Here is a 27,647-nt window from a genome sequence, read left to right as displayed (position 1 = left end):
CTACATCGAAACTATCCAGAATATCCTTAATATTGATAATCTTTCTGTATTACTGTTTCTTGTATTTAATCTGGTCTTTGCATGAAATTTGCCTCATTTCTTGTATAGAAGAAATTGGTTCAACCCAATTAACTATATTTTAACTGCATAATTAATTAGGGTTAGAGTAAATCTTAAAAGGCTGAGACGCGTGTTGATATTTGAAACATTTAAAATTTCTCTTTTTCTTAAGAAAACCATTGTTAATTTTTCGATGAAATATAAATTTCCGACCAATTTAATTCGTTAATTTTAAGAACATTCGCTTGTAATTAAGTAATTAAGTTGTATTATATATGATAAATACTTAATAAAAACAATAATATAAAAGAAATTATTTATCTTTAATGCAATATTTTACCAAAACAAAAATTCAAAACGCAGTTGTTAAATGGTATTAATGTATTTTTAATTGCCTAATGAGTTCAACTTAAAATATAAAAAATTATATAAAATATAAAAATATGCTATATATGTGCAACTAGAAACGCCCGGACATTATTTGAGGAAAGGCGTCGACTCCGCGGCGCCTCGGGACGCGGGCCCGCCTCGCGCTTGTAAAATACCCGGAAACCGGAGCATTGTTACGCCGGTGTAATTGTAATAGCGTCGGCGGTTTATGGAACCCACGCGGGGGACCCGTTCCCATTGGCCCGCGCAGACACGTGCCTCGTCCGATTGGTCACCGGTTGACGGATGACTTGCTTTTGCCTGTCCCGTCTCTCTGACAGATAATAACTAAACGAAGTTCTGGGGACGATGACGCCAAAGACGCGCGGCCGACACGATCGATGCGATGTTTTATAGTATATTATGCAACAAGTGCGGTAAACTGCATTTGACTCACGAGTTTATTTGACACGAGCGGACACACGAATGACTTAAAAAGTTTACCGAACGTGTTGCGTACTATACTTTTTCTACGCCCGTTAGTTTTTGGGTACATTTTCACAAAACAAGGCGAATGGGAAACGAAACTGACGTGGAAAAGTGACGCTTCCCGCACTCTAGATCGGTTTGTAATTAGATATTTTACAGGCGGGAGTAGAAAAATAGCGGAACACTAAAACCCCACTGATTTCTCTGTGAATATCGTGATTTCAAATATTATTCAACGCAGGAGGAATCAGAAAGATTTGTAAATAATAATGATATTGGGTGTTAAAGTTTAGTTCTCGAAATTGTTAGTACATTCTATGTTGTTGCATTATATGTAAATTGTTACACTCCACTATTTTACGCCATATCTTTCTCTTTAGTACCATTTTGTTACTTTTTTTTAAGGATTATTTTTAAGAAAAAAAATTATACAACATGTGTTTCGAGATTATTGCATTTCAATACACTCACCTCCACGAAAAAACGACCACTGAAGTTTGGTTTTTGATGTTTTTTTGTAGTGAATTGTAGATTAATTCTTCGGTAACAATGCTATTTCACAAACCTATGTTCAGAGTTTGAATTAGGCCTATACGGGGTGTACCAATGGAGTAAACCTTATATCTCGATGAGCGACATCTTGCTATATATTTCATTCGGAACCAATAAGCATTAGTAAAATATCCGCTCATTGATGAGGTATGGAGTGTAAAAGTTCTACAAAATATTATTTCTGTATAGATCAAGATTTTGAGATATTGACATGACATATCGACATGAAAACTTTGATTCGGGGGTTTTTGGAGATGGGGGTTACGATTACGTGTGGAGTAAAACTAATAAATGTATTACTTTTTCCTCCCTCATGATATTTATGGCATAAATAATGGAGATTATAGAGCCTAACCAGAAGAAACAGCGAATCCAACTATTCATGTCGATATTTAAAAACTGCTTAAAAGAAACAACAATTTCGAGATCTTAACAAAAATCATATTTGACTCAATATCATTATTTTCATCTAGGATTGGTTTTTGGTGCATTCGTATACGTATATGTATTAAAAACGTTCCAAAGAAAAGTAACTTCAATTCATATTCACTCGAAATTTTTTTAAATTGAAGTGTAGATTTTTAAATAGGTACTTTAGTGATTTTAATATCAAAGACAAAACTTTTATTAGCAAATAACGAAAACGGAATATGAAGAATACTTATTCGTTTATAACTTCGTTAAGAGCATTTTAAATATGGTAAATTTTTTTCACTTCGTGTGAAGTGAAAGTGGTTCTTAAGAATTATTTTGGTTTTGGTATATAAAAAACACTGTTAACTGTAATATTTTCTTTTTTTATAAAACTAACAAGTTTATAAAATAGAGCCACGACAGGGAAAATCAACAAATCACATTATATCAGCGATTGAAGCTTTGGCGTCGAGAAAGCCCTAACAGTATTAAAGAAATTTTATTATAGAATTCATTAGATATCTTAGAAGCAGTTGCAATTATATTTGTTCTTTGATTTATTATTATCTAATGCTTGTCTCACGTTTGTGAACACGATTTGACAATATTATTGGGTTGTTCGGAAAGTCATTTCGTTTTTTTTGGGGAACATGAAAGACAGTTTTCGTATAATGAATAAATATTTTATTAAATTATATATTGGCCATTCTGGTCCAACACCTTTTGCCATCTTTCTGGCAGTAACATAATTCCCCTCTCATAAAAGTTTTGGTCCTTGCTGGCAAAAAACTGGTTCAGGTGGTTTTTGACATCTTCATTTGAGGTAAAGGTTTTGCCATCCAAAAAATTTTGCAGGGACCGGAACAAATAGTAGTCGGAAGGCGCCAGATCTGGAGAATATGGTTGATGTTGCAGTACGTCCCATTCAAGCTGTAAAAGTTTTTGGCGAGTGACCAAACTTGTGTGAGGTCTCGCATTATCCTGGTGGAACACTACACCCTTCCTGTTGATTAATTCGGGCCTCTTCTCTTTAAGTGAATCATTCAATTTGTCCAGTTGATGACAATAGACTTCTGAATTAATCGTTGTATTGTCCGGCAAAAGCTCAAAAAAACGATTCCTTTGACATCCCACCAAACGGAGACCATCACCTTTTTTTGGTGAATGTTGGCTTTTGACACGCTTTGAGCCGGTTCATCTTTTCTGCTCCATGACCTTTTGCGTTTAACATTGTTGTATACAACCCATTTTTCGTCCCCAGTAATAATCCGCTTCAAAAATGGATCATTTTCTTGACGTTTGAGGAGCGAATCACACACGTCAACGCGACGACACAAATTTCGCTCCGTAAGGACATGGGGCACCCACACATCGAGCTTCGAGGTTAAGCCCATGCCTTTCAAATGGCCATAAACAGTCGAATTCGACAAATTTAATCTCTCACCGATCTCTCGTGTGATTATTCGCCGATTTGCATCAACTAATGCCTTTATCGCATCTTTGTCAGCTTCGACCGGCCTTCCAGACCGTGGTGCATCTTCGACATCAAAATTGCCTGATCGAAATTTTGCAAACCAGTTCTGGCACTGGCGTACTGTTAACACGCCTTCTCCATACACATCCGTCAATTTTTTTCTCGCTTGGACAGCATTTTTACCTTTTCTGAAGTAAAAAAGTAAAATATGACGAAAATGCTGCTTATTGCTCTCCATATTGAAAAGGGCACCAACTAAAAACTACTGCGTAGAATTAATAGAACTTTTTCACACACAAGCCTTGCAATATCAGCTCTCAAGACATATAATGGTTATGCGGCTTAAGTGTGAAGTTGGATTCGAAAAAACGTAATTAAGTCCTCTGACGGGAAAGAACGAAATGACTTTCCGAACAACCTTATATATTTACATTTGTTTTCTATTGCCTATTTAAAGCTTTTTGAATAAATATTGTTGCTCAATAAATAAAAGTTAAATTTTTCTTACTCTCTGCAGTCGGAATTGCTTTATTGTGCTTTATTTATGTGGATTTTAATGTTTCCCACTATTTTTTTATGAAACTTTATAAAAACTCCGAAGCAAAAAGCAAATTAGATTAAATGACTACTGCATTTTGTATTAAGGAGAGAAATAAAATTATCGGCTTTAAAGCAAAGATTTTTCTCTCGATGACGAGTGGATCGCTGAAAGTACAATACAAAAACATGCCGTGGGCCAGTCCATCCATGCATAGAACGAGAATGTATATTGGTGGTTCAACAATTGACACCCATACAATGGCGCATAAATTTTTGTAACTGCAATACGCAAACCTGCATATTTTTTGCAAACCCGCACATTTTTCGTTCGTACGGCGATAAATGAATTGTCGCAATTATTCACGATTAAAATAGAACGCTCGATACTCGTGTCGGCAATAAAAAGCGACAAGCGTTTTATTATAGTGGCGATATTGAATTATCCGTTTCACCTGAAAGAAGGGATCTTAATAGTGACAGTGCCGACACTTTCTAAGAAAGTCACCCGAAACTTTCATCCTTAATACCGTAATTACTTCAAAAATTAATTAACGCTGCAAAAGTCCGATACCTTAACGCGAAATTTGCTCGCATCGAAACGCACGATGTTTTTAATCGATTCACAACTACGTGTCAATTAATATCAAATTTAAAATTTATCAACTTTTTCTTGTCGATTTGTCTACTAGCGTCATTAAGCATGTATTTCTTTTTTTTAGGCCAAACTAAAGAAAAAATCGAATATATGACATACTTAAAGACAATTTTAATACAAAAAAGAAATGAAGTACGCTACTAACCGAAACTAATACATTTAAAAAATAAACAATATAATAATAGGCCAGATTGAAGTAGGTAATTTTTCTCTATTGAAAATAATTCCAAACGTGCGTGCGTTTTAAATAATGTGTTGTTGTATGTGTGAGAGAGAGGCATTAACAACTATTATTTGTCTCAGGCGGTAATCAAGATGTGCTCTCTATGAAGAGCGACAGAATTGATGCTACCTTATGCTTTCATAGAGAACGAGGATCCATCCAAGGGGCGACTCGTTTTGTACGGGAAAAGTTATACTTCTGTCTCAAGGTCCACTCTGATAAGCGAATAACAGACGCAGATATCTGTGTTTCTGGGATCTACCCCAAAGTATTCCAAGTAGACATTTATGTAATACTGTTGTTTGCTGGCAAAAACCTCAAGGAAGGGTGCTCGTCCGAGTATATTTGTAGCAATAGTTGAGCGGCTGTCCAGGGTTGCTACTTGAGCGCCGAGAAACATTGACACAACTGGCAGAACGTAATTCTGTGAATCTCTCCTACGACCCGCTATATGAGGTATTGAGGGCAACGAGATAGACAAATTAGCTTGGAATGCAGGGGTAACTAGCACTAGGATAGTTTACCAGGACTGAGTCAGTCGAGAAGGTTGTCGGGACCTTCTAAGCCTCATGCAGGATCAAAAATGGTCCCTCAGTTTCAGTCGAGCTTCATAACCAACTGCCCACAACTAGAGGGTAACACTAGCAGCTCAATTCATTGAGCCCCAGGAACTATTCAAACTCCCCATGATTTAGATACTGTACTCTCTCGAGAGAAAAGGAGTCTTCTAGGGAAGGGAGTGAAGATGTGCTGGCATAATGGACCGGAAGGTCCTAGCTGAGAGTGACGTATTGCAGATACATTAGGAATAATGCTCCATTAAAAGCAAAGTCAATTCATACTAAAAAATAACAAATAACAAATTCCTACAACCGTAGATTATTGGAATTTTTGTGTGTAAGCACTGGCGTCTCTGTTAAGATCCTAGTTGTTTTCCCTGTACGTTTTTCGATAGCTTTAATCTAAAGTTTAAACAAAATCTTCTCAAAGCATTTTGAAAAAGAAGCTTAGTCATTAATTTTTATCGTTTACTTTTTGTTTTCCGCCTATTTAATCCATTCTATTGTTGTGTTTTCTGATTTTTTTTCTCTTTAATATTTCATGAAATTACCAGTAACATTGCTCAAAGGAAATCACAAGTAGGGCTTTCAAAATTGAGTAGGTAATAAACCAAATTTATGTTTTTGAATAATTTTTCAGTAATTGTCACATATTGGAATTTTTTCATTTATTTTGGTTTGTATCACAGCCGCTGCGCAGTGCCGCACGTGTGAATCGGCCTTAATCAGATTCGTCCGCGTCGCCATAAGAAGACGATCGGATCGCACAATAAATTCGCAACCGGCTTATTACAAAAAGCTATCGGCGGCCATGTCGCTTGTAAATTAGAATTTTGATGATAATTTGCGACAGATCAATTGCAATTCGCTCAAGGCGTGGGCATTAAACCGTATGAAAAAGTCTTATGGTAATGCCGGAGTCCCATACAATATTAAAAATAATCGCCGATACTTATGTGATGCGTTCGAGAATGTTAATTTTTTCATCGTCGATAATGACGGACCGGACGCATCAAGCGTTCCGAACCATGAACGGTTTGATTAGATTTGGCTAGGATATTATTTCTCGTGATTTAGATGACAAATTAGGAGATTTTTTAATTTAAATTTGACATCTCACTTTTTACAGAAACAAATTTGATCGAAAACAAAAAAGAAAAGGAAAACAATAGAACAAAAAATACTCGTAGTAGTAGTAATATAGCTACTACATTATATAACGCTCCTGCCTATACCGATGGTTCAGCAACCAACAGGCAGTTGTCAGTTCGTCAATTTGACAGGTTTCAGTATGCTGTGCCTAATTTCACCATTATCACTCTTCTCTTTATAAAAACCATCTTCTCAAAATTTGAACAATTAAGAGATAAGTTATATGAGACTATGGAAGCATATTCGTCACTTTACCACGTCAGTTTCGTTTCCCATTCGTGTTGTTTTGCGAAAATGTATCCAAAAACTAACGGTCGTAGAAAAAGTACGGCAAACTTTTTAAGTCACTCGTTTATTAAACACTCGTTCCGCTGCGCTCCGCTCGTGTCAAATAAACTCGTATGAGAGCAATCAGATGTTTTCAGAGATTTTACCGCACGGCTTGAATTTTGATGCTTGTCAATTTTAACGGTCATGTCGTTTTGTTTTGCAAAAATGTACCCAATACCTAACGGCGGTAAACGGCGTTTGAGTCACGAGTTCATTTGGCACGAGCGGAGCGAGTGTTAATAAATGAGTGCACTTGTTGCATAATATACTATTACAGTTACTGGGTGTTGCAGTTTATATGTCACAAAGTATATTTACTTAACTTTCGGCATAATTAGAGCCTTAAAAGCATAATGTCCCCCCTTCTTCCCGGGCCGACCCTCATCCACTAGACCCAACGCCGAGATTTCTCGCCCGGGCATCAAAAGAGCAAAAGTATATGTATAGTAAAGAGGTGACGTGAATGTAGATCGGCAACCCCAAAACCCCCGATGTAAAATATGCAGCGCACGGTGCCCCGGTTGTTGCTTTGTCGTCTTTTGTATGTGTATGTGTGTGTGCGCGCTTACGTTTGTTCTTTCTTGTCCGTCGCTCTCCGTTCCCCCACCCGCGCGCGCAGGGTAGTTGCGATTCCGTCGAAATTAAATTTGCATATGTCCCTTTTGTGTTCCTTTTCTCGTTCGCGGTCTTTGAATAAACACACCGACGTATATACTTACTGATTAATTGAATCGATATAGACGTCGGTTTTGTAAAAAGGAATATTTGAGTAGGTACGCAGACGTTCTGCTGATGTCTTTTTACGTCGAAGTTTACCAGCGCATTGCGCTATGCCGACGATGTGAAAGGACAACACAATTGATATTTATAGAGGATTTTTAAGTATGTTTGTTGTTTGTTAAAATTGTCAAAAGACTGAAGTTAAAACTTTTTTATTTAACGCTATTAAATTATATAACACCTTTCTTGATAAATTCGAGGTTTCAACAAATTCAAAAACAAATTGAAAACTCTTTAATTAAGATTCGACAATAATAAGTTTTATATTCAAATGTTTATACCTAGTGGGATAATAATAGTATATTATGCAACAAGTGCGTTAAACGGAATTTGAGTCAAGAGTTTATTTGACACGATATATATATATATATATATATATATATATATATATATATATATATATATATATATATATATATATATATATATATTCTTAAAATTGTGCTGCAAATTTTTGAAATTCCTCTGTAACACTCTTATAATGTAAACAATACTTCTTCTAGCCCCGAAAAAGAAAGATCATACACGAAAAGGTTTCCCTTGTGTTGATACATTCAGTAATACATATTAGAAAATAAGCGTTTTGTGTAAAATGTGTTGGCCAACTAAGAATAACCCTTTGTGGGAAATTTGCTCGTCACGACGTATAGTTTCGGAAAAAAATAAAATTGATTTTGCTGAATTTTTAATATTCATTCCAAAAAGACAACTTTGCCACGAATGTTGTAAGGTGATCGCGCGAAGTGGAAGCTTTTAATGGCGTACCTACTGCTTTACAGCTAGTTCTGCGGTAAAGATTTTGAAGAAAATTATACCGGGTGTTCAAAAAGTATGGAAACGGTGGAATATCTCGAGGATTACACAAGTAGTCAATCAATAGAAAATGCTTTTAAATAATGAATGGAAGGATTGCTTATTAATACCAAACATGACCCCCAACCAAACCCACTGGTGGAGCGGCGTCAGGTTTTGTACGAAGTTTTATTCTGTGCAACGTTTACTTTTTGGGTACGTATGACGTGACCATCAGAACTATCGTCAAAAAGTACCTTCAATGTACTGAAAACATTTGGTCCCTTATAACCCCTTTTAAAGTGACAGTTTTCAGCACGCCTGGTTACTGCGTGATTTTAGAGTAAGGATTAAAAAAAAATATGTTAAAAAGAAAGTATCATAACACTAGAGTGAGAATCATAATATTCATAATAATCATAGTATTTCTCGGTAAATAGGATACGTCTTTTCTGAGATTACAACGCCATCTACCGAGAATCCAAAAGAAAAACAATCATCCAGATTTAAGCTGTCCAACCAGTGGGTTGGGGTGTTATTAAACAGTTTTTTATTCAATTTCGTCAATTTTTCATCAGTACGTTTGTTGTCTGTTGAATTTACTTTAAAAGCACTACCATGACTAGTCAAAGTTGCATTTTAGACCTTTATCGGTTGGCCATAGATAAAATCTTTTAAGTGTTCCGACTTGTTTCGAAAAAAGGCACAAACAGTCTTAGTGAGTAATAGAAATAAATTGTGCACTAACCTTGTTCGCTTCCTGTTGTTGCTGCTGCGTCAGCAGCTGTTCCCTGACCATCTGAAGTTGAAAAATCAACTCCGACAACTTTCTGTCCTTCTCCATTATGGTGTCGCCGGACAAAGCGTGTTGAATTGCCGTCGCTGGCTCGACGTCGCTGCAAAAGAAACAAACATCGTTATCTGCAAAAAGTGTGTTTTCGTCGTGAACACGCGGGGATAAACAAAAACGTGAACGTTTCCGGAACAGAATGACATCAAAAAGAATAAATAAGTTCGCTACCGCAGAGTAAAGAACAAAACCAGATATGTGTTCGCAAAAAACCGTATTGTTTCAAGGAGATTTTTCGAGGAGATAGGAATGCAAACACATGTAAGGGAATCTCTTTAATCTTCTTTGTTTTTTTTGCGTAGCACACGTAGACCGGTTACGGTGAAAGATACAGTATACAATATCCTTTAGATCTGAATAAGCGCCCTATATATACCAATGTACAAAATTCAATATCACATTCCTTGATATGCTTTGGCAAGTGGAGAGACGATAAGGATTCAATTTTTGCAAAATTAGATTTAACATTTCAACACCGCAGGTGGTCTTTCTGATTAGTTTTTGTGATTTTCATGATCAACAAATAACCCTTAATATGTTTTGAATGATGCTTATCAAGAATATGGGCAGAACCTTAAGTTTTTCACAAATGTCAGCACAGTTCAGTCAAGCATATAAAAGAACAGACCGCCCTCGTAAGTTAGATACCTACGAAGTATTCTTACTATTAACAGTCTGTTCATGAAATGAAAATATAAGCCAAAAAAGAGCAAAAAATCACACAAAATAGTCGGGTCCATCTGATCTTATAGTTTTTTGAAAAGGAGCTCCAACAAATTACCCGTCGGATTCTATACTTTTTTTGTTCTTGCTGACTGTGTGTTCGTAGAACGTAGCCTTGACCGACTTGCAATGTTTCTCCGAATTTTTGGAAAAAGTAGTACGGAAAGTGAGGTCACATTCTAAGAAGCAATAACCAATAAGGAAAATGAATAGCGGGCAATCCGGAAAATCAGAGATCAGATTAATGGAACCCTATTTGGGTACTGCCGTGTTATTCGTAACGTTGATGCCTTTTTGTAAATTTTAAATAGTGCTAGCAATAAAAATTCATGGAAACGTTTTAAACTTAAATCGTCTCTGTGTCATATGGAGTCTCTTTTAAAAATTCCTTTATATATGCTCTCCGCCTCTACGTATAAAATTTCATAAATTTAAATTTGCCGCGATTATAAAAACCGTGATTGCGCGCGTACCCATACTATTAAGACGTTGCATATAAGATTTCCAATATATCGTTAGATAAAAGACTGAATTATGTATCTCGTGTAGTATGCAGAATGCAATTTTATGTTCCCGAAGAAGATTGAAGTAATTATAATAAAATGAGGAAATCTGAATATATATGCGGCATAGATATTGGATATTAAACGGAATATATTGGTAAGCGAACTTGTCAATTTGCTTGGCTGACGATATAAAGAAGCAGAAAATGCAATATTATGTATATGTGTACATAACTTTTTTTTGTACCGTATTTTGTACAGGTATTATATATAATTTTGAGAAAAATGCCTTTTTTTATACTAGTTTTGGGGTTGTTTCTACTACGCACTTTTTAGTGTTTTGTTCTCATTGTTTGAAAAAATGTTCTATTTTATCTTTAAACTATAGATCTCACAATGTTTGTAATATTCAAATATTTTTAGTTAGTTTCATAATACTTTTTTTATTATTTTTTTAAAGGAAGAGAAATATACATTCGACGACTATTTTTTTTTTCTGACTTAAGGCCGTAATTCTTTTTATAATACTTTTTACATGAAAATGTGTTTTACAAAATAGCATATAAACTTAAATCCACCGTAATTTTAGTTTCAAGATCTTCTGCGACGCCTACCATCCATACGTTAAAACGCTTTTCATTTCAGCGGTTTCCACAGTTGCTTTAATACCACAAAATACAGGTTTTGATCTTATAATGTTGTATTGTTTATTAAGAAATAGAAAGACGATGCCCGTAGGTTTAATGAATTGGTTACAAATGATACATTGAGCACTTATCGTCGAAATGAATGAATGGCGAAACAAACAATGTCGCGGCCATAAAAATAAGACGAAAAAAATGTTATGTCATTTATCTGCATGTGTGTGTAACCGTCCTTTTAATATGGTCGGTCAAGGCAACCAGACGGGGAGTTTGAGTATGGCACAACCATTATTTTACCGCTGCGATTTTTGTTTCACGCGCAAAGCGAAATTAATGTTATTTTTTTCTAATTATTAAAAACGAAAATTATATATAAGTATTCAAATTGAAAATCCAATTAGTGGCGCCGAACCGATCGATTAAAAACTAATAACGTTAATAAATCCAATTATCGGAAACAGTCGACGATAAGAAGCAACGGGAATAACGATTCCCAATTTAATTTTTACGTATATTAATTATACAGTTAAAGCCCGACGTTCTAATTTGTTTTAATTAAGGCTCTTCTATATTAAATTTTAAACGGTGTAGGATCTTCGATTGGGTTTTTAACGCTGCTTTCACTGACACTAGCACAACCCTGATAGAGTAGATACGATAGGACTCAAAAGGTTAAGGCTCAAGAAGCCGAGGACGCAGACAGTACATCGTTTGCAAAATAATGGAAAAAATATCCAAAAAGAATTTAAAATTTATTCTTCTAAATATAAAACTACGGAACTTACGATTTGTAGACTATAATGGAAGTAGATAGGTTCAGATCAGAAAACGGGACGATTAAGGTCGATTAGTTGGATATGGCGTATATAGCACGAAACACAGAAAGATTACCACCACACAGATCTCATATTTACAAACCTTTGAGGTACTAAGGGTTGCCAATAATTAGTACTAATTTGCTTTATGTAGCGTTAATTTGGAGCACTATCTCGTTAAAAGTACATAACGTATTTTATTTATAAAAAAACGATTCAGTTTTTGAAGTATTAACGCCCCTGGGTTGCGTCCGGGTATACTGACATTGCTAGCAATACAACAAAGCAGAAACCTATTTACGATGAAGTGACTCTAATATAAAAATTTACTGACATCTTTAAATCATTTTTTGGGATTGTCTTTATTATTATTACATTAAATTTTCGTAGATTGCGACTAAATGAACCCTGTGAAGCAGCGTGATCTGAGATTGTTGTGCTGGAAACTTAATCCGTAATCTACTTACGAGTTATGGGTCGAGTTCGGGGTCGACGAAGGCGTCGGCCGACGCTCCTCCTTGATCGAACTGTTGTTAATTTTCGACGTCAACCGTTTGAGGACGTCGTCCATCGACCGTTTCAGCGGATGCAAGGAACTGTTATTGTTAAGCAAACTACTATTGTTATTGTTGTAATGAAAACTAGTCTTAACGTCCGAACCGGGCGAACTACACTCGGACGAGTTCCGTCGCCTATCCGTCTGTTCTGCGTGGAGCGATAGCGTCGAGATGCTCGACGCCATCGGCGAACAGTTCGGATCGGAGCCGCACATCCTCGCCGTTTTGCTCGGTGGAGTGTGTTCTTCTTCGAGAGCGTCGTCGATTTCGCTACCGCAGGCGCTCGGGGACGACGGTTCCGATAATTTGTAAAACGCGGACGAACTGTTTACCATATTGTTCGCCTCTTCCTCGCAGATATCGCTTAGATTGTTGCTACTCGTTTCGTCTAGGTCGGTCAGACCTCCGCCGTCGCTGCCGCTACCCCCGATGTTCGACTGATAGACGGGGGTGTCGCTCGCGTTGCCTTCGTGCAGTTTCGTCGGTGGAGACTTCCGCTTCGAAGACATATTTCTGGAAAAGATCAAAAATTGGCACTTTAAATGAGATAAAATCCCTCATACATATGTGTTCGAGCATGTAAAAAAAAGCTCGAAATTTCACGTCAGTATTTTAGTCCCTTATTATATGCCTTAGTTATAAACTGGCATCCATAGCTTGCGTGATTTTAGAGATTTAGCGTGTCTTGAAGCTAGTTGACTTGATGAGGACTTGTTATGTAGAAGATATCACGAATAACGACATCGCATATAACGACATGTTGGGTATAACGACGAAAATTGACAGCCCCATTTAAACTCCATCTAAATTTTAACAAGTATACCGGGTGACACAAGAAATTGGGAACACGCAATAAATTTTAAACGGCTTGAGATAGCGATTTGAAATTTTGAAGGGTTAATGTGGGCTGAATGTCCAATATTTTGACAATATGTAGTCACTTCCGGTTTGAGTGGAAATGACAAATAATAATAAAATAAAAACAAAGTATTACTTAGGAGGCTTTGCCTCTATTCATTATTAATTGATTAATCGATTAATTGGTAAGATTAAAAATGCGGAGGAAATTCTCGACAAGCTTATGCAGAAGATAGAAAAATCGGATTAGTATTTAAAGAAAAATAAAATTTAAGGGAGAGTTTCTTCTGAGATTCAACGATTATAATTTTTTGTTAAGAGTGTTTTATTCTGGTAAAAAGTTTATATGCTTTTGGAATACGGGCTACAGTTAAAAACTAACGTAAGTATTGTATATATACGTACGTACGTTTTTATAAAAATGTATTTACTTTTATTGTTTTTTCATTGCTGTGAATATTGTGAAAAAAGTGGACATTCAGCCTAAAATTTCAAATCGCTGTCTCAAGCCGTTGAAAAATTATATACTTTCTTATATTATACACTTTCTTGTGTCACCCGGTATATTTTTTATTGGGACATATCCGCTTCCTATCGGATGTAACGACAGTTGACGTGGGTAATTCTGTAAATGCGGTAAACTAACACGCGCTATGAACAACTCTATAAAAAACGTAAGGTATTCAGTGTAGAAGAAAAGTGAAAAAGCTATAAATGTACACATAGCCCCCCCCCCCCCCCCCGTTCAACAGGTTTCTCATTCTACTATCGCAACAATTTGGAAAACACGGAACAAAATCGAAAATGATTCCACTAGTGGTGGCTCCAATATAGCGACAAAGAAAATCAGAATATCAAATTACGAAATTAGTGATCAGGCTTTATTTAAGTGGTTCAAAATGTAGAGAAGCCTCAACGTGACAAATAATGGACCAGTGCTGCACTTTAAAGCCAACGAACTGGCTTCACTTCAAAAATGGGAGTGCAAAATTTCAAGTGTTGCACCAGGGTATTTAAAACAAACTTCATCTTGAGGCACCACTCTTAGGAAAATTAGTGAGAATTCTAAAAACTCATTCTAATCATCTCGGGGATGTTTCAACTAGCAAAGAAAAAAGTTTAATTTAAATGAAGAATGACCGATGCAATTTTAAATTCATAATTTATAACTATGTTTTAAGCAAACATGCATTGTGTCATGAACGATGATATTTCACTCTTTTACCCAAAATGATATTGCCGACTTTCGGATCCTCAATATCGGATTTATAATTGGGATTTTCAGTTTTGTCTCACATTTTTTAAATCTACCTTGGTTCTGATGTTACTGGCCAATAAACTTCAAACTTCAGAACAAAAAGTTATTTTTTTTTTAAGTCTTCAATCTTTGACTTCGAATATCTTTGAAACGGTTCGATTTAGGGAAAAAGTATAAGAGATCATTTTTGTAGAGCCTTCAATTTCCTATAAAAATTGTCAAATAAAATTGGCTTAATGATCTATTGGTGATAAGATATGATTATTTATATATAATCTTCCCATTAATATTAAGAGCTCGTACGTGGTAAGTATTTTCTAGAGGTAACTAACAACTAGTTTTTGTGTGTCAACTCCAAAAAAAAATCGTTTTTTTACCAACCTTAATATGTATGATTTTCTCATATTATAATTTTGACAGGTCACCGATCGACCGATCGATTGTAACGAAGTAATTTTCTAACGATGGCGTTATAACCAATATCTACTGTTTCTATATACGACACCTGTAAAGCTTAGTCATGAAAGAATCTCAGGAGCAAAAGTAGAATCCAAGAAATCCAAGAAAGCAAAGTTTAACAATAATTTGATAGGAGTCAAATTTGTGGTAAATTGAACTGAGGTGGCTTTTACTTGATGAAAATCCATTTATCAAAATAAATAAGAACTAAAAGTTCAGATTTTCACGAAATTATATATTATGACATGACAATCAAATGTCACATTTGATAAAGACACGGTGTTGTCGAAACAACTGTCATGTCATAATATATAATTTCGTGAAAATCTGAACTTTTAGTTCTTATTTATTTTGTCAAATTTGTGGTATTTCGACCAATTCTTGGAACGTAAGGGTTATGAAAATAGTCCCCTCTTTGGGAAAGAGCAAAAATAGTCAGGAAAGTAGCGATGAGCGATAAAATTACTCTAGTAGTCAATTTGCAGACCAAATGTCTCTCTTTCTTTACTTGGTTGCAAAGGACGTCATGCAAAAAAAGGATCACTCGCAGTTTAATTATCGTGGTTAATTTTGGCTTTACATTCTTCGATCTGAGGATGGTCAGCGTGTATAAAATAATGCATGTTAAAATTTGACATTTTTCTTATAGACAGCCTTAACATCATCAACAGAGTTAAACCCCAAAATCAGGTTTACGAAAATCTAGAATTCTTAAATTTTACTTTGTTTTTCTAAAGATATCAGAGATTAGATATAATATCTTTACAGGAGATTATTTACTTCGACGGAGATAATTAAGCAAAATGATCCTATAAAGTGTTTAATCGAACCATCGCACAAACAAAAACGAAAAGGTAAAGCCAGTCGCCATAATGGTCGAATAATTGAAAACCTGTTAAAATAAAACGGAGCACGATGACAAAACAGTCTCCCATTCAGATAGCCTTTGTACGATTCTGTATTTTGACGAGCCGCATCCCTCAATATCGCTAATACCTATGTTTTGCATAGTCATTCGAACATCCCCCCTTTCAAACAGATACCCTTTCTATTTAAACTCATCCCGTTACAAAACGTCCGCTTTTGGATTCGCTTCAGCGTTAAGGGACGCAGACACACAATTTTTTGGTCCCATTAAATCATTTACACAATCACTCATTATTTGACACGGTCTTTTTATTTGCAAAAACCGTGCTTAAAAAATAATTAACCAGTAAGTAAAGTAAGTTTCCCTAAAAATGGTTTAGAAGAAAAATAAAAGAAAACAATAATTTTGGTGTATTCGTGGTTCAGGCTCTGTGAAGAAGGTTATTGAAATGAGACTATGTTAGTTTTCGATTATGAGAAGGCAGCTGGGTTTTCCCAACTTTATTCTTAGGTCTTTACCTTGATTTTTCATTTAAATCAATTTCAGACGTTAATTTCTCCAAATTTATCTGATACTTATAATACTCTAATAGTAAGCTATACGGTATTTGTTGCTATGACGTGCTCACTGTTCTTGTAGAAATAACTGGGTAATATTTTGCCTTTATCAAAGAAGAGTAGCAAAAATATATTAAACTTAGTTCTGATGTGTACGCATCATATTAAAATTTTATTATATAAAACTTAAAACCCATAACGCTTCATTTTGTTTATCGTGTCCAAGCTAAAGGCGACAGTTGGTCACACTTTACTGGAAACCCCGTATTTTTTCTGATCATTATTACATATTTATTTTCAGCAACCCAAATGTTTTGTGGTGAAAAAATCATTAGTCGAACGAGCTAAAAATTGAAACTACGCCTCTGATATACGATTCAAAATTTACGCACCGCTCGGATCGGCATTAAATATTTCGTACTTAAAACTCGAACACGGGAAAACAATCGAACGATTCACAAAAGACATTGTCCTAAATGCCGTTTCACCGTCGTCCCGTCTTGTGAATGAAAAATACATCTTCCATGTGAATTAATTTGTAAGCGCTGGCTATTTATACGCCGGGAACAAGAATAAGTGTCCCCTTTGTGTTCCTGGTCGAAATAGGATCGCGTTTGGCTTTTATTTTCGAAGTGTTTTGTCTGGGGAACAATTCGACCGCACGGCTTTCCGTTGTTCTTTGGCCTTTTCGTTAGCGGACGCGGGCGCTTTCGGGACAGACGTCGAGGATAATTTTGGATTTGCACAAGCCAGAAACAGCGTTCCACTGTAGACGGGGTGTTTAGAGAAGTTCCAGTGTTGAAATTTCGCGTGCCACGTCCTTCGAGATACTCTTGACGAGGCAAGATAACTGCTTTTCTGAAAAATTACATTAAATTGAAAAACAAACCACAAACAACTGAAAATGTTTGGGATATGGCACACGACCTACAGATCTGTAGATTGCTAGAGTTGAAAGTTGCAGAAGAAAATTTATTCGAAATTCTAACTAACCAAAATAAGAACATCTAACAAAAGAAAAAAATATTTGCGGTGCAGCTAAACAAAGCCTACCGTTGCACATTGAGATATTCAGGAAAATAGACATAGAAAATTTAAATCAGTATCACTCTACGGATATAGACTGCAATTAATCATTTCTGCAACTTACACTAATAATAATAAAGGACGTTGTGTGGTAATATTCTAATATAATAATAATATAATACAATTAGATGTAGTTTTACTTCTCGACTTCCTGAATTTTGAATTACAAAAATTTGACGCTTAATTAGCCGATATTCAAAATTAACTTCTATATTTATTTAGCCTAGGCGTTTTTTAATTATTGTATACCCCTTACGTACATAGTGGGCCAAACGGACATTTTAAATTTCTCTTTCTAAAAAAACTGATCGTATATATAATAAAAAATTAAATAGAAAATATACGTGGTGTCCCATATAAACTTATTTTTTTCTGTTGATAACTTATTGAACACCGTGTACGCAGGCCGAGCGGAGAATCCGGGTGTTACTAAGCTAAAAGTGAAACCAGCCGAGCTTTAAAAAAAAGCTCTCGAAATTTCCTCCGGTACCTATTTACCAAGAAAAGCGAACGGAAAAGATAATAAGCTTAAAAGTGCGAGTCGAAAGAGGCCGCGCGCCTATTCGGAACGCCGCCCAAAATGAAACAGAAATAATATTATGAACGATGAAAATATTTATTTGAGAAATTAGATTTGTTGTCCCGCTTTGTCGCGACAAAAATTGCCTCGACACGGGCAATCAATAAAGCGCGAGGCTGCTGCCGTCGCCGCCGCCGCCGCCGCCGCCGTTACCGCTCCCGCCCTTGGCCCCCAGTGTCTTTGGAAAACCTATCTATACACGGTGACGGAAAAATATAAGAGGGACCAGTTTTGGGGCTTCAAACTGGCCCCTTGATTTTCTATTCCGTGACATAGTGGCGAAATACAGATAGACACATCTCGTGCTGAATGTGTGTAGTAATGGTGAGATAAAAATTAAATGGATTTAATCGTTAGTTGCTCTGTTTAATATTTTTTCAAGGATGACGGAGAAGAGAGAGAGAGAGAAGAATGCCAGTATTATAGGAACACCAAACTCTAATCAAGTGCTCAAGAAGATATTTAAAGCGTTTCTGTGATATAGTATTTTCATGATAAGTTTAAACTGCCGTTATGTGGGCAAAATTCATCAGGTTTCAATCATAAGTGCATGTTTTACCGTTTTACTATTACATGTCTAATCTCCCTGTCCACCTCCTACACCACATTTTTAATTCAATTAGTCACAGACAATTTCATCCGTTTTCCTTTCCTCTCAAAGGTTTTAGTCCCACCAAAATGCGAAAAGTCATTATTGTTCATCCTTGGAATTGATTTCGAGTAATGAAAATGTTTGCGTTGCTGGTAAAAATTGCCATCTATGACGTCACTTTAAACTTATCGTAAAAATACTATACCATCAAGTCGAGCTTAAGCAAGTGGAAAAATAAATTATTCAGTTTTATTGGTCCACCGGATACGCGATCGCCAGCTTTTTATCTCCGGCGCTTCCGGTCGTCTCATGATCGTTTTCCTTTTTGTTTTTTCGTTACTCTCAATTTACATTTCTATATTATTCCGGAATAAAAACGGTATTATTTGTTTGTTGGATAATTAAAATCACTCACAAAGAGCTCTTTTTGAATTCGACGCGGGCAAAGTTTCAGAGATACGGTTCAGTTTATTTTCGTTTTCATTTGTATACTTTACTCGATCCCAAAATTCGTAATTACGGGAAACTACCGGTAGACAAAGAAAAACATAAATTTTAGTGTAGAAACGAGCTGTCGCGACTATATCATGTACTTTCAAGTTTTACTTGCCGAAAAAATATCGGTAGTGTGCAATAATAATATGCTACAGTAGTTTCTTTTCTTTTAGAATGGAGGCATAAGAGACGTAAAATTATATACAGTACATAGGAACACGTAGTGCAGTCTCGTAGAAATTGCCTATTATCCCACAAATGTAAGAAACGCCACTTTGATCAAGAGCTAAGCGGAATGACGAGAAGTGTTCAACGTAGAAATACTAAAAAGATGTCGAACTTCCATTGTCTTTACATAACGTTTCAGACAGTTGTATCACTACCCGTGATCAAGTGTAAACTGTGTAAACACAGTTGTGTTGTGTGTGTCTGAACGTTATCAAGTGTAAACACAGTATACACTTGATAACGAGTAGTGATACACCTTCAAGCAAATGTATCAACGGTTGTATACTATGTTTTTTACGACCATTAGTTTTTGGATACATTGTTGCAAAACAGCTCAAATAGATTCAATGTAACGTGTGACGTCAATATACCGTGGGCAGTGGCTCACGACCATGAAAACCAATGTATTTTAGAGACTAGAAAAAATATTGTTCTACTTCCGTCTCTAAAAAGCCTAATTAGACACCGATCTACCGTGCGTTCCGTGATTTTACCGCACGGGTTTGAGAGCAATCGGAAGTTTTCGGAGATATTTTCATGTCAGTGAATATATTCGTGTTGTTATGTGAAAATGTACCCAAAAACCAACGGTCGTGGAAAAAGTACAGTATGCAACAAGTTCGGAAAACTTTTTAAGTCACTCGTTTATTAAACACTCGCTCCGCTCGTGTCAAATAAAATTGTGAGTCAAATGCCGTTAACCGCACTTTTGCACAATATACTATTTTCTACTCCCTTCTGTAAAATACCTAATTATGCAACGATCTAGCGTGCGGGAAGCGTCACTTTACCACGCGAGTTTCTTGTCCCACGGATCCGAGCCACTTCGGACATTTCCACGATTTTGCCGCACGGACTTGGGAGCAATCGGATGTTTTCGGAGATTTTACCGCACGGCTTGAATTTTAAGATTTGTCAAGTCGGACGGTCATATCAGTATACATATTCCTGTTGTTTTGCAAAAATGTTCGCAAAAACTAACGGTCGTAGAAAAAGAATAGTATGCAACACATTTGGTAAACTTTTTGCATTTCGTTTACCAAAATTGTTTCATAATATACTATACCGATATTATAAATTATAGTTTTATACATGTCCGGATTTATACATTCATGGAAACTCCAAATAAACAAAAATTGCTTGAACCTGGACAAATATGACATATATATGTCTGTCTAAATTTATGATAGACTCGTTTCAGTAATATATATGTATGTCCTTGACCTTGCTCATAAAGTTTGTCTGGTCTTACATATTGAGATAATATAATCGCGGATCTAGGTCCCAAAATAATTTACGTCAGATAAGAGTGAATGCTATTTTCCATCACACACTTCCAAGATGAAAAATATACCTTATAGTAGCCACGAGTTAAAAAAAGGATAACCCTTGAAACTTTGATTTTGCATATACTGGGTTATCGTCAATTCCATAATTAGCTTTTTATTCCCCAATGTTGCATCGCTCGCATGAAAATCACGCATTCAAATCCTCGTTTCGCCATAAAACAATGATTATTGTGTTTAATAATTAGAACTACGATAAAGATTTGACCCCAATTTGACCGATTGGTCTTCGCAGAGGTCACCGTTACACACTGAATTCTCCAACCAAAAATATTAGTTTTCGATGTGGTGGAAAATTGTCTCCGTGTGGCCCGTATGTACAGATTTATTTATAAATGGTCGTTTATCTATCGGAAATTGGGCTCCGATTCAGACATCTCCTCCTTATAAATCGAAAATTGCTCGGTTCAGAATGTGGTCAGTTTCCATCTTGGCCCCGTGATGAGAAACGGCGCGGCCTCACTTGGAAATTGTGAATTAAGAATGGTAATATATATCGAATGTACGCGTCGTTACCCACCTGCAATAGTACGGGCACAAAAATCTTGTTTTTTATTTACAGCTTTCTAAATAACTAATACGGGCTAAAAGATTGTTGGGCCAAAAATTGAAATAAACCAAGCCTTAGCCGTGATAAGTAATGATTTAATTTTGTGAAATTCGTGCCAAAATAAATTAGCTGAATAAATTATTAACTAACCAACCATAAGGAAAGTACGAGATTAATGCCACATTTCTTTAAATCAGTTTTGAGCCACTTCAATTTATGACCATTTCGCCGCAACAACGTAAGCATAAAAATAATTCTGCTGTCTTCAGCTCCCGGACTACAACTTCAGTTAAATTTATCTAGTAAAATATTCCCCGAGTATATGGTTTCCGCGCGCCTTTGGCGTTTAAAAAAATATATCGAGTACCCTAGGTCGGTTCCAAATTGAGAGACGTGAATTTATCATAGAGAAAAATATAGTTTTTGACAAACATTCTGGCACGAGACCAGTATCAAGGATTTAATAAAGGAGTTTTAATAGTCACATTGGGAACGAATCAAAAAACATGATACATTATCATTAATACGTGCATTTAAAATAGTAGGTATACTATTTATAAACGACATCTTATTAACGAGTTCGTTTAGGCACGAGCGGAGCGAGTGTTTCATAAACGAGTATGAAGAATTTTATAAACGTGTTGCATAATTTACTTTGGGCATTTGGGCATAAAATACCACGGACACATTCGCTGACTGACTTGTGACGTGACCGTAAGAACTTAATAATGTTTTGATCCAACATAAAACATCTCATAGCTCCCAATAAAGTATCGAAAACGTTCCAATTGATTCGCGCCAGTGTTTAATGAAACTGACGTTTAAAATTATATCTTGCGTACGCCTGATCAGTGCATAATTGGTGTACAACATTTTTTAGTCGTTATTTGATTACTTTACGTAATGGAGTTTTGAGAGTTGATAGTTGAGAAATTAACAGATTTTCTGCTGAATGCTTGAGTAACACTGAGTTACAATGATACAATCATTTCCCGAAAAACGATCTATCAGGTGTAAAAATCAAAATGGAGATCTATGTTTGTAGTAGATTAGATTATATTTGCCAAAAAATATATTGACATCAATTTTCAGATTAGTTTTTTTTTGTCTGGTATTGCTGGATTTTTTACTGCAAAAGAGCAAATGGATACCCACCACGAGAAGAACTAGGCATGCACCCAACCTAACTAGCTGAGATTTCGGAGTTGTGGATTACACCAACGTAATTCTCCCGGAGAAAGTGCTATGAGTTTTTTATTACCAGAATTTTGAATGAGTGTATTTTAGATTTTTTATATAATTTTTGTATTGTAAAGTAGTTTTTCACGTATTTTCTCTAAAACCATTCGAGCTCATCTCATATGGATGTTACCTGACGTGGCTCATAAATCCGAGCCAATAATTTGTGGATGATAGGAATTCACAATAAAATCGGAAAAGGAAAATAAAATAAACATTATAAAAGGTGAAGCCGACCCACCTGTTAGGTGGTTTATGAATTTTCGTTGTCGATGCATGTTATGGGTACGTGCTCGTGCGGTAGTGTGGGGAAGGACAGGAGATGTTACGTTAGGTTAGGTGAAGGTGTATGCGGCGGAAATTGAGGAGGTTCCTGGTCAGAAGCTGTAAGTTTGTAGCTGTTTTCGTGAGTAAACGACCGAAGGACTAGCAGCGAGGCTGCCGCGAGGTTAAGTTACTTTGTGCGTTTGCACGGCGTTTGGATCAGTTATTATACGTTTACGTCAAGGCGATAAAGATCCCACTAGTTTGAATTCTAGTTGTTTAATGTTCCCTGAGAGAGGTTACGTGTGTTCTCTAACGTGTCCCAAGCAAGCAGGAACGGCATTCAGCAGGATGCGTACCAAATCCGCCAAATCGATCACGGCCAATAAATCTACATGGAAAAAAAACTATATAGGCGAATGACGGAAGAACAATTTTACAGTATACGGCCGTTGACAGGCGGAACGTTTTTATTTACCGCGCCGCAAAAACTGCCGATTTGAAAAGCGGTTTTTCGAATCCGGTATACCGGTCCGGGTAGAGAGATATAGAATTTCTAAGCGATCTCGTTCCATCCAGCTTTTATTGCTCTCTTCGCGACTTGATTCTGAAATATGGCGTAGACAATCAACCAGTTATATCTCTACACGACCGTACGTGATTTCGTAACGGTACAAATTGAATTTGCTTCGACTCGTTCTCCACAATAATAATTGTATATTTAATTGCATAAATTAATCCCGATCGTCTGTTCGAGGAACTTCCTTGTTCGGTCGCGACGGCCGCGGCGGCGCTGGTTGCAGGTTGTCCTCGCGATTTCCGATAAAAACCTGAACGGCAACGGGCAACAGGTACTCGGCGTGAATAAATATAAAGCAAGCAAGAATGACGCTTTGGTTGTAACCGCTAGAGTGATTTACCGTGTGCAAAAGGCGCGGTGCGATTTTAATTTGGTACCGACATCAAAGACATTAAAATCATCATCACTTAAGAAAGTTGTCAAATCCCATCAGTCCTGATGGAAAATAAAGTTAAGAAAATCGACCAAATGACCACCAGGGGGCGTAATTCTTATCTATTTCAGCATTTTCCTTATTTCCTTAATAATTATTTTTACAAATTTCTAGGACCGTCGGTTTCCCTAATACTGGGACTAAACAGTGACAAGTTTGCGAAATATTATTTCTCGGCTCGTGTAGGTATTGAGGGCAATGACAAATCTGAAAGACTGTCGAAGATGTATAGGTAAGCTTGGATCGGAAATGTTATTTGGAATAACAGATAGTACTTTGATTATCTAACTCAGTAGATCACTTAGGATGCTGCTTTCGGAGAGTCTACTGCGACAATTGCAATCGACACACACCAAAAATACACTGTCATCCGAAAAGACCTCTTCTATTATCTAAACTATCAGTGCGCAGCACTAGAGGGCTGGAGTGCTAATAATAGCAGCTCAATTTATTGAGCCAGAGGGACTATCCAAACCCCTCACGAAGGAGGTAATGTGCTTCCTCGATAGTGCAAGGCTCTTCCATAGAGGAGGGAGCTGAGATGTGCGGTCATAATGAATGTACCGCCGTGCCGTGGTTAGAAATGAATAAATATCCACTATTGCAGAGATGTCAGATTATAGGTTACCTTTGGTGTACTTGAAATGTAAAAAAGGCGCTGTTAGAGTACGCGTAATCCGACTAACATTGACGTGCGAATGTTTTATCGAACTATAAGATAAATTAAAATAACCGGTAAACGTATTTGCAACACACCGTATGCTGCACGGCAGTTAATCATCCGGATGCGCGCCGAATTATAAGGATTCGCGTAAAACATATCGCCACTACCCGTTGGCTTCATTAAAAGTTGTCAATTAACCTGACCACATTTTATTGGCACGCATCTACACATACCATCTCTGTAAAGTGCACCGTATATGGGCAATCTGGGTGTGGTGTCGAACCGTGCCATGTAAATTATTGTAACAGAATTGATATTAGAAAACTGGTTTATGATATATTCTCGTCATTAACGAGGTGGATGGTTTTAAAAGAAGAAGATACTAATTATTGACTATAATAAATGATTTATTATAAGTCAAACGTACTTGATTCTCATATACAGGAGACACGTTAGGAATTGCAAAAAAAGCGCACTCATTAATAGGACTGGTATTTTATAAGGCTGCATGGCGAGCCGGTTTTCTACTATAGGCACGGGCAACGGTGTTGGACATATCCACCCTTACAAATTAATATAATAAAATTAACTTATTTCATGCTGGGTTACTTTAGCCCTCATTTGACTTGACATAGAATCTGGATCGAAAAAAAAATCTTTGTTATACTCTTACACTTTTTGAATCGCTATATCTCAGCAGTCATCTGAATATAAGCCAATTGTACCTCTGAAACATTATAAGTTATTATTCGAGCCACGCTAGGAAACACTCTAGCATCCAAAATTTTCAAATATCTACTTGAGATCACTGACATAGATATCGACTTGATTTTGGATAATTAAAAGAAAACGTGCTTTTCTAGTTTTTCAAAAAACCTCCACAGGCTGCTGTAATGATATTTACAAATCTCTGGGTGGGTTGTTGATAAATCGCACTTGCAGATGTTTTAGTTTTAGTTTTTTCAGTTAAGCTTTGATTCGAAGCAGGAGGCAGATTTGAAAATAGTGCTTTTCTAGTTTTTTACGCAACTAAAACTAAAACTACAACGAGTCTGCAGATATCAACCTAAAAAATCTACTCCTACCATAAAATAGTTAATTCTGCACTGATTAAGCGTGCGACAAGTGTAACTTTAAGACGTTATCTTTATTATCATGGGACACAATCCCCTTCGACCATTTCAGGTCCTTTAGTGAAGAGTTTGGGAGCGATCGAATGTTTTTGGTAGCGTTCTGCCGCGAATAGTATTTTTGTCAATTCTGATGGTCTTACACGTCACTCAGTGATGAATGCTGCTTTGCAAAAATGTATTCAAAAACTAAAATTATATCTTGATTCGCCAGAACGACTTTAGTCCATTCACATGTAAGATACATGCTACCGTCAAAAGAGTGAACTCATTGATTATTATTTTAATGGTTTACGTTAGATAAATGTTGTTAGTCCACTTCATCAATGACCTGTCTGTTATATAACCATGTTATAGATAGTAGCAGTTCTCGCGTAACTGCTTATTTTAATCTATCTTCCTGCGTTTGTCCTTTATCTAGCTTTAGATTGTCAAAAGTAATAGAAACATTTCTTCTATAACGAGTAGTTTTCTGATTTTGGTTTTCTAGTCGCCGATCTGGCGTGTCAAAATTTAAAATGTACAGGAAACCCATGTCCGACTAGCGAGAACATTTGGTTCTTGTACCTTAACTAAACGCACATGGAAGGTCCGTATCCCGGAAGTCCCAATGGATTCTGTAAACCGCAAGGTATCGACGTCATTTTTCAATTAGCGAACTCAAATTACTATAACGCTGGCCGCAGCCAACGATATCGTCATCGTTATATTTTTTCTATATGCGTGTTCTAGGGATCGTTTTACAACACAATAAAAATCAAACGAACCATTGTTTGAGATTCTAGTCGTAAATTATTTATGTAAGTATTAGCGGGTGATTGATGGTCAATGGTCGATTACGCAGAACCCAAAATAGTTTTGTATCCATATCTAGTGCCCGGTTTCGAAATATATTTTTCTCCAATCCGATGTTAAAATTTCGTTTGTGATATCAGGCTTACCAAGAAAAATTTAATCCGTATTATACAGGGTCGTTTAAAATTAGTACTTATTTCTTTAGGAAAGACAAATTTTCGGTTTGTTATGACTACAAGTAAGAGCTAAGTTAAAGCTGAAATAGCTTGGGGAAACACATTTTTTAATATTTTGAATCCCGCTCAAGAATAACAAGGAAAAAAACAATTTTTTTCTCCGTAAACGTCTGATCTATCACCACAAATCATCCAGGATGTTACCGGCAAAGTATAAAATTAAAGTATTTTTTTTAAAAATGGCTAATGATTTCAGACAATGAAATATTTTTTGTATAGGTATTTCACAGGTATTGCATGGAGTACCTAGAATTTTTGTAGATTGTCTACATATGTAGTTTAACCGAAAATCGGATCGGATCAAGGAAAACCACTTCTTCTCAATTTTGGTTAGAATTTGATCCTTTCCTCGTTTCTTATAACCTGGTTTGGCCTAAAACAACCTAATTTAGCCTGAAATAGGATTTGAATGGTAACTAATTTAATTTTCTTTATCCATAAAATGTCTATAATTAATATTAATACAATATTTGATAGCCCTAGCCATTCAATATAACACATACAACATATACAAATAACAAATTATGTTGAAAAGGAGAAACTAATTGACAAAACACAAGCCGGTTTTAGGAGGGGGCACAGTTGTGCTACAGCGCTTCTTAATGTGACAGACGACATCATCAGACGAATTGATGAAGGCAAGTGCGCTGTTCTACTCGATTATTCTAAGGCTTTTGATACCATTAGTCACAATATTCTACTCACTATTCTTAAATACTTAGGTTTTGGGGAGGCATCCGTAAATTTAATTAAAAACTGCTTAACAGGGAGAAAGCAAAAGGTGGTCCTGAACGGGGTCGAGTCTGCTTGCCTAGACATAAGGAGTGGAGTTCCTCAAGGTTCAATGTACTGTTTATTATTTTCACAACAAAATTCTTAGATTATCTCAAACATTGCAAAGGACAATCGTATGCTGATGACAAGCAGCTCTACCATGTTTTTGACCC

The 27,647-nt window shown here is 36.2% G+C and overlaps 1 protein-coding gene across 1 annotated transcript in view; it reads right to left on the bottom strand.

Moving 5' to 3' along the window:
* Positions 1–27,647, bottom strand: part of LOC132705195 (transcription factor SOX-13) — a 104,142-nt gene that overhangs the window by 61,360 nt on the left and 15,135 nt on the right. The window contains exons 2-3 of the mRNA XM_060675652.1: positions 12,393–12,995; positions 9,139–9,286 (exon numbers count right to left, since the gene is read on the bottom strand). Of these exons, the coding sequence (XP_060531635.1) occupies positions 9,139–9,286; positions 12,393–12,991 (747 nt within the window). The 5' untranslated portion in view covers positions 12,992–12,995. The remainder of the gene's footprint in view (positions 1–9,138; positions 9,287–12,392; positions 12,996–27,647) is intronic.

The sequence above is a fragment of the Cylas formicarius genome, unplaced genomic scaffold (assembly GCF_029955315.1).
Source record: "Cylas formicarius isolate icCylForm1 unplaced genomic scaffold, icCylForm1.1 PGA_scaffold_7__23_contigs__length_41026272, whole genome shotgun sequence".
Lineage (NCBI taxonomy): Eukaryota > Metazoa > Arthropoda > Insecta > Coleoptera > Brentidae > Cylas > Cylas formicarius.
Note: the sequence above shows the minus strand (reverse complement) of the source record. Positions and strands in the feature narration are given on the sequence as shown.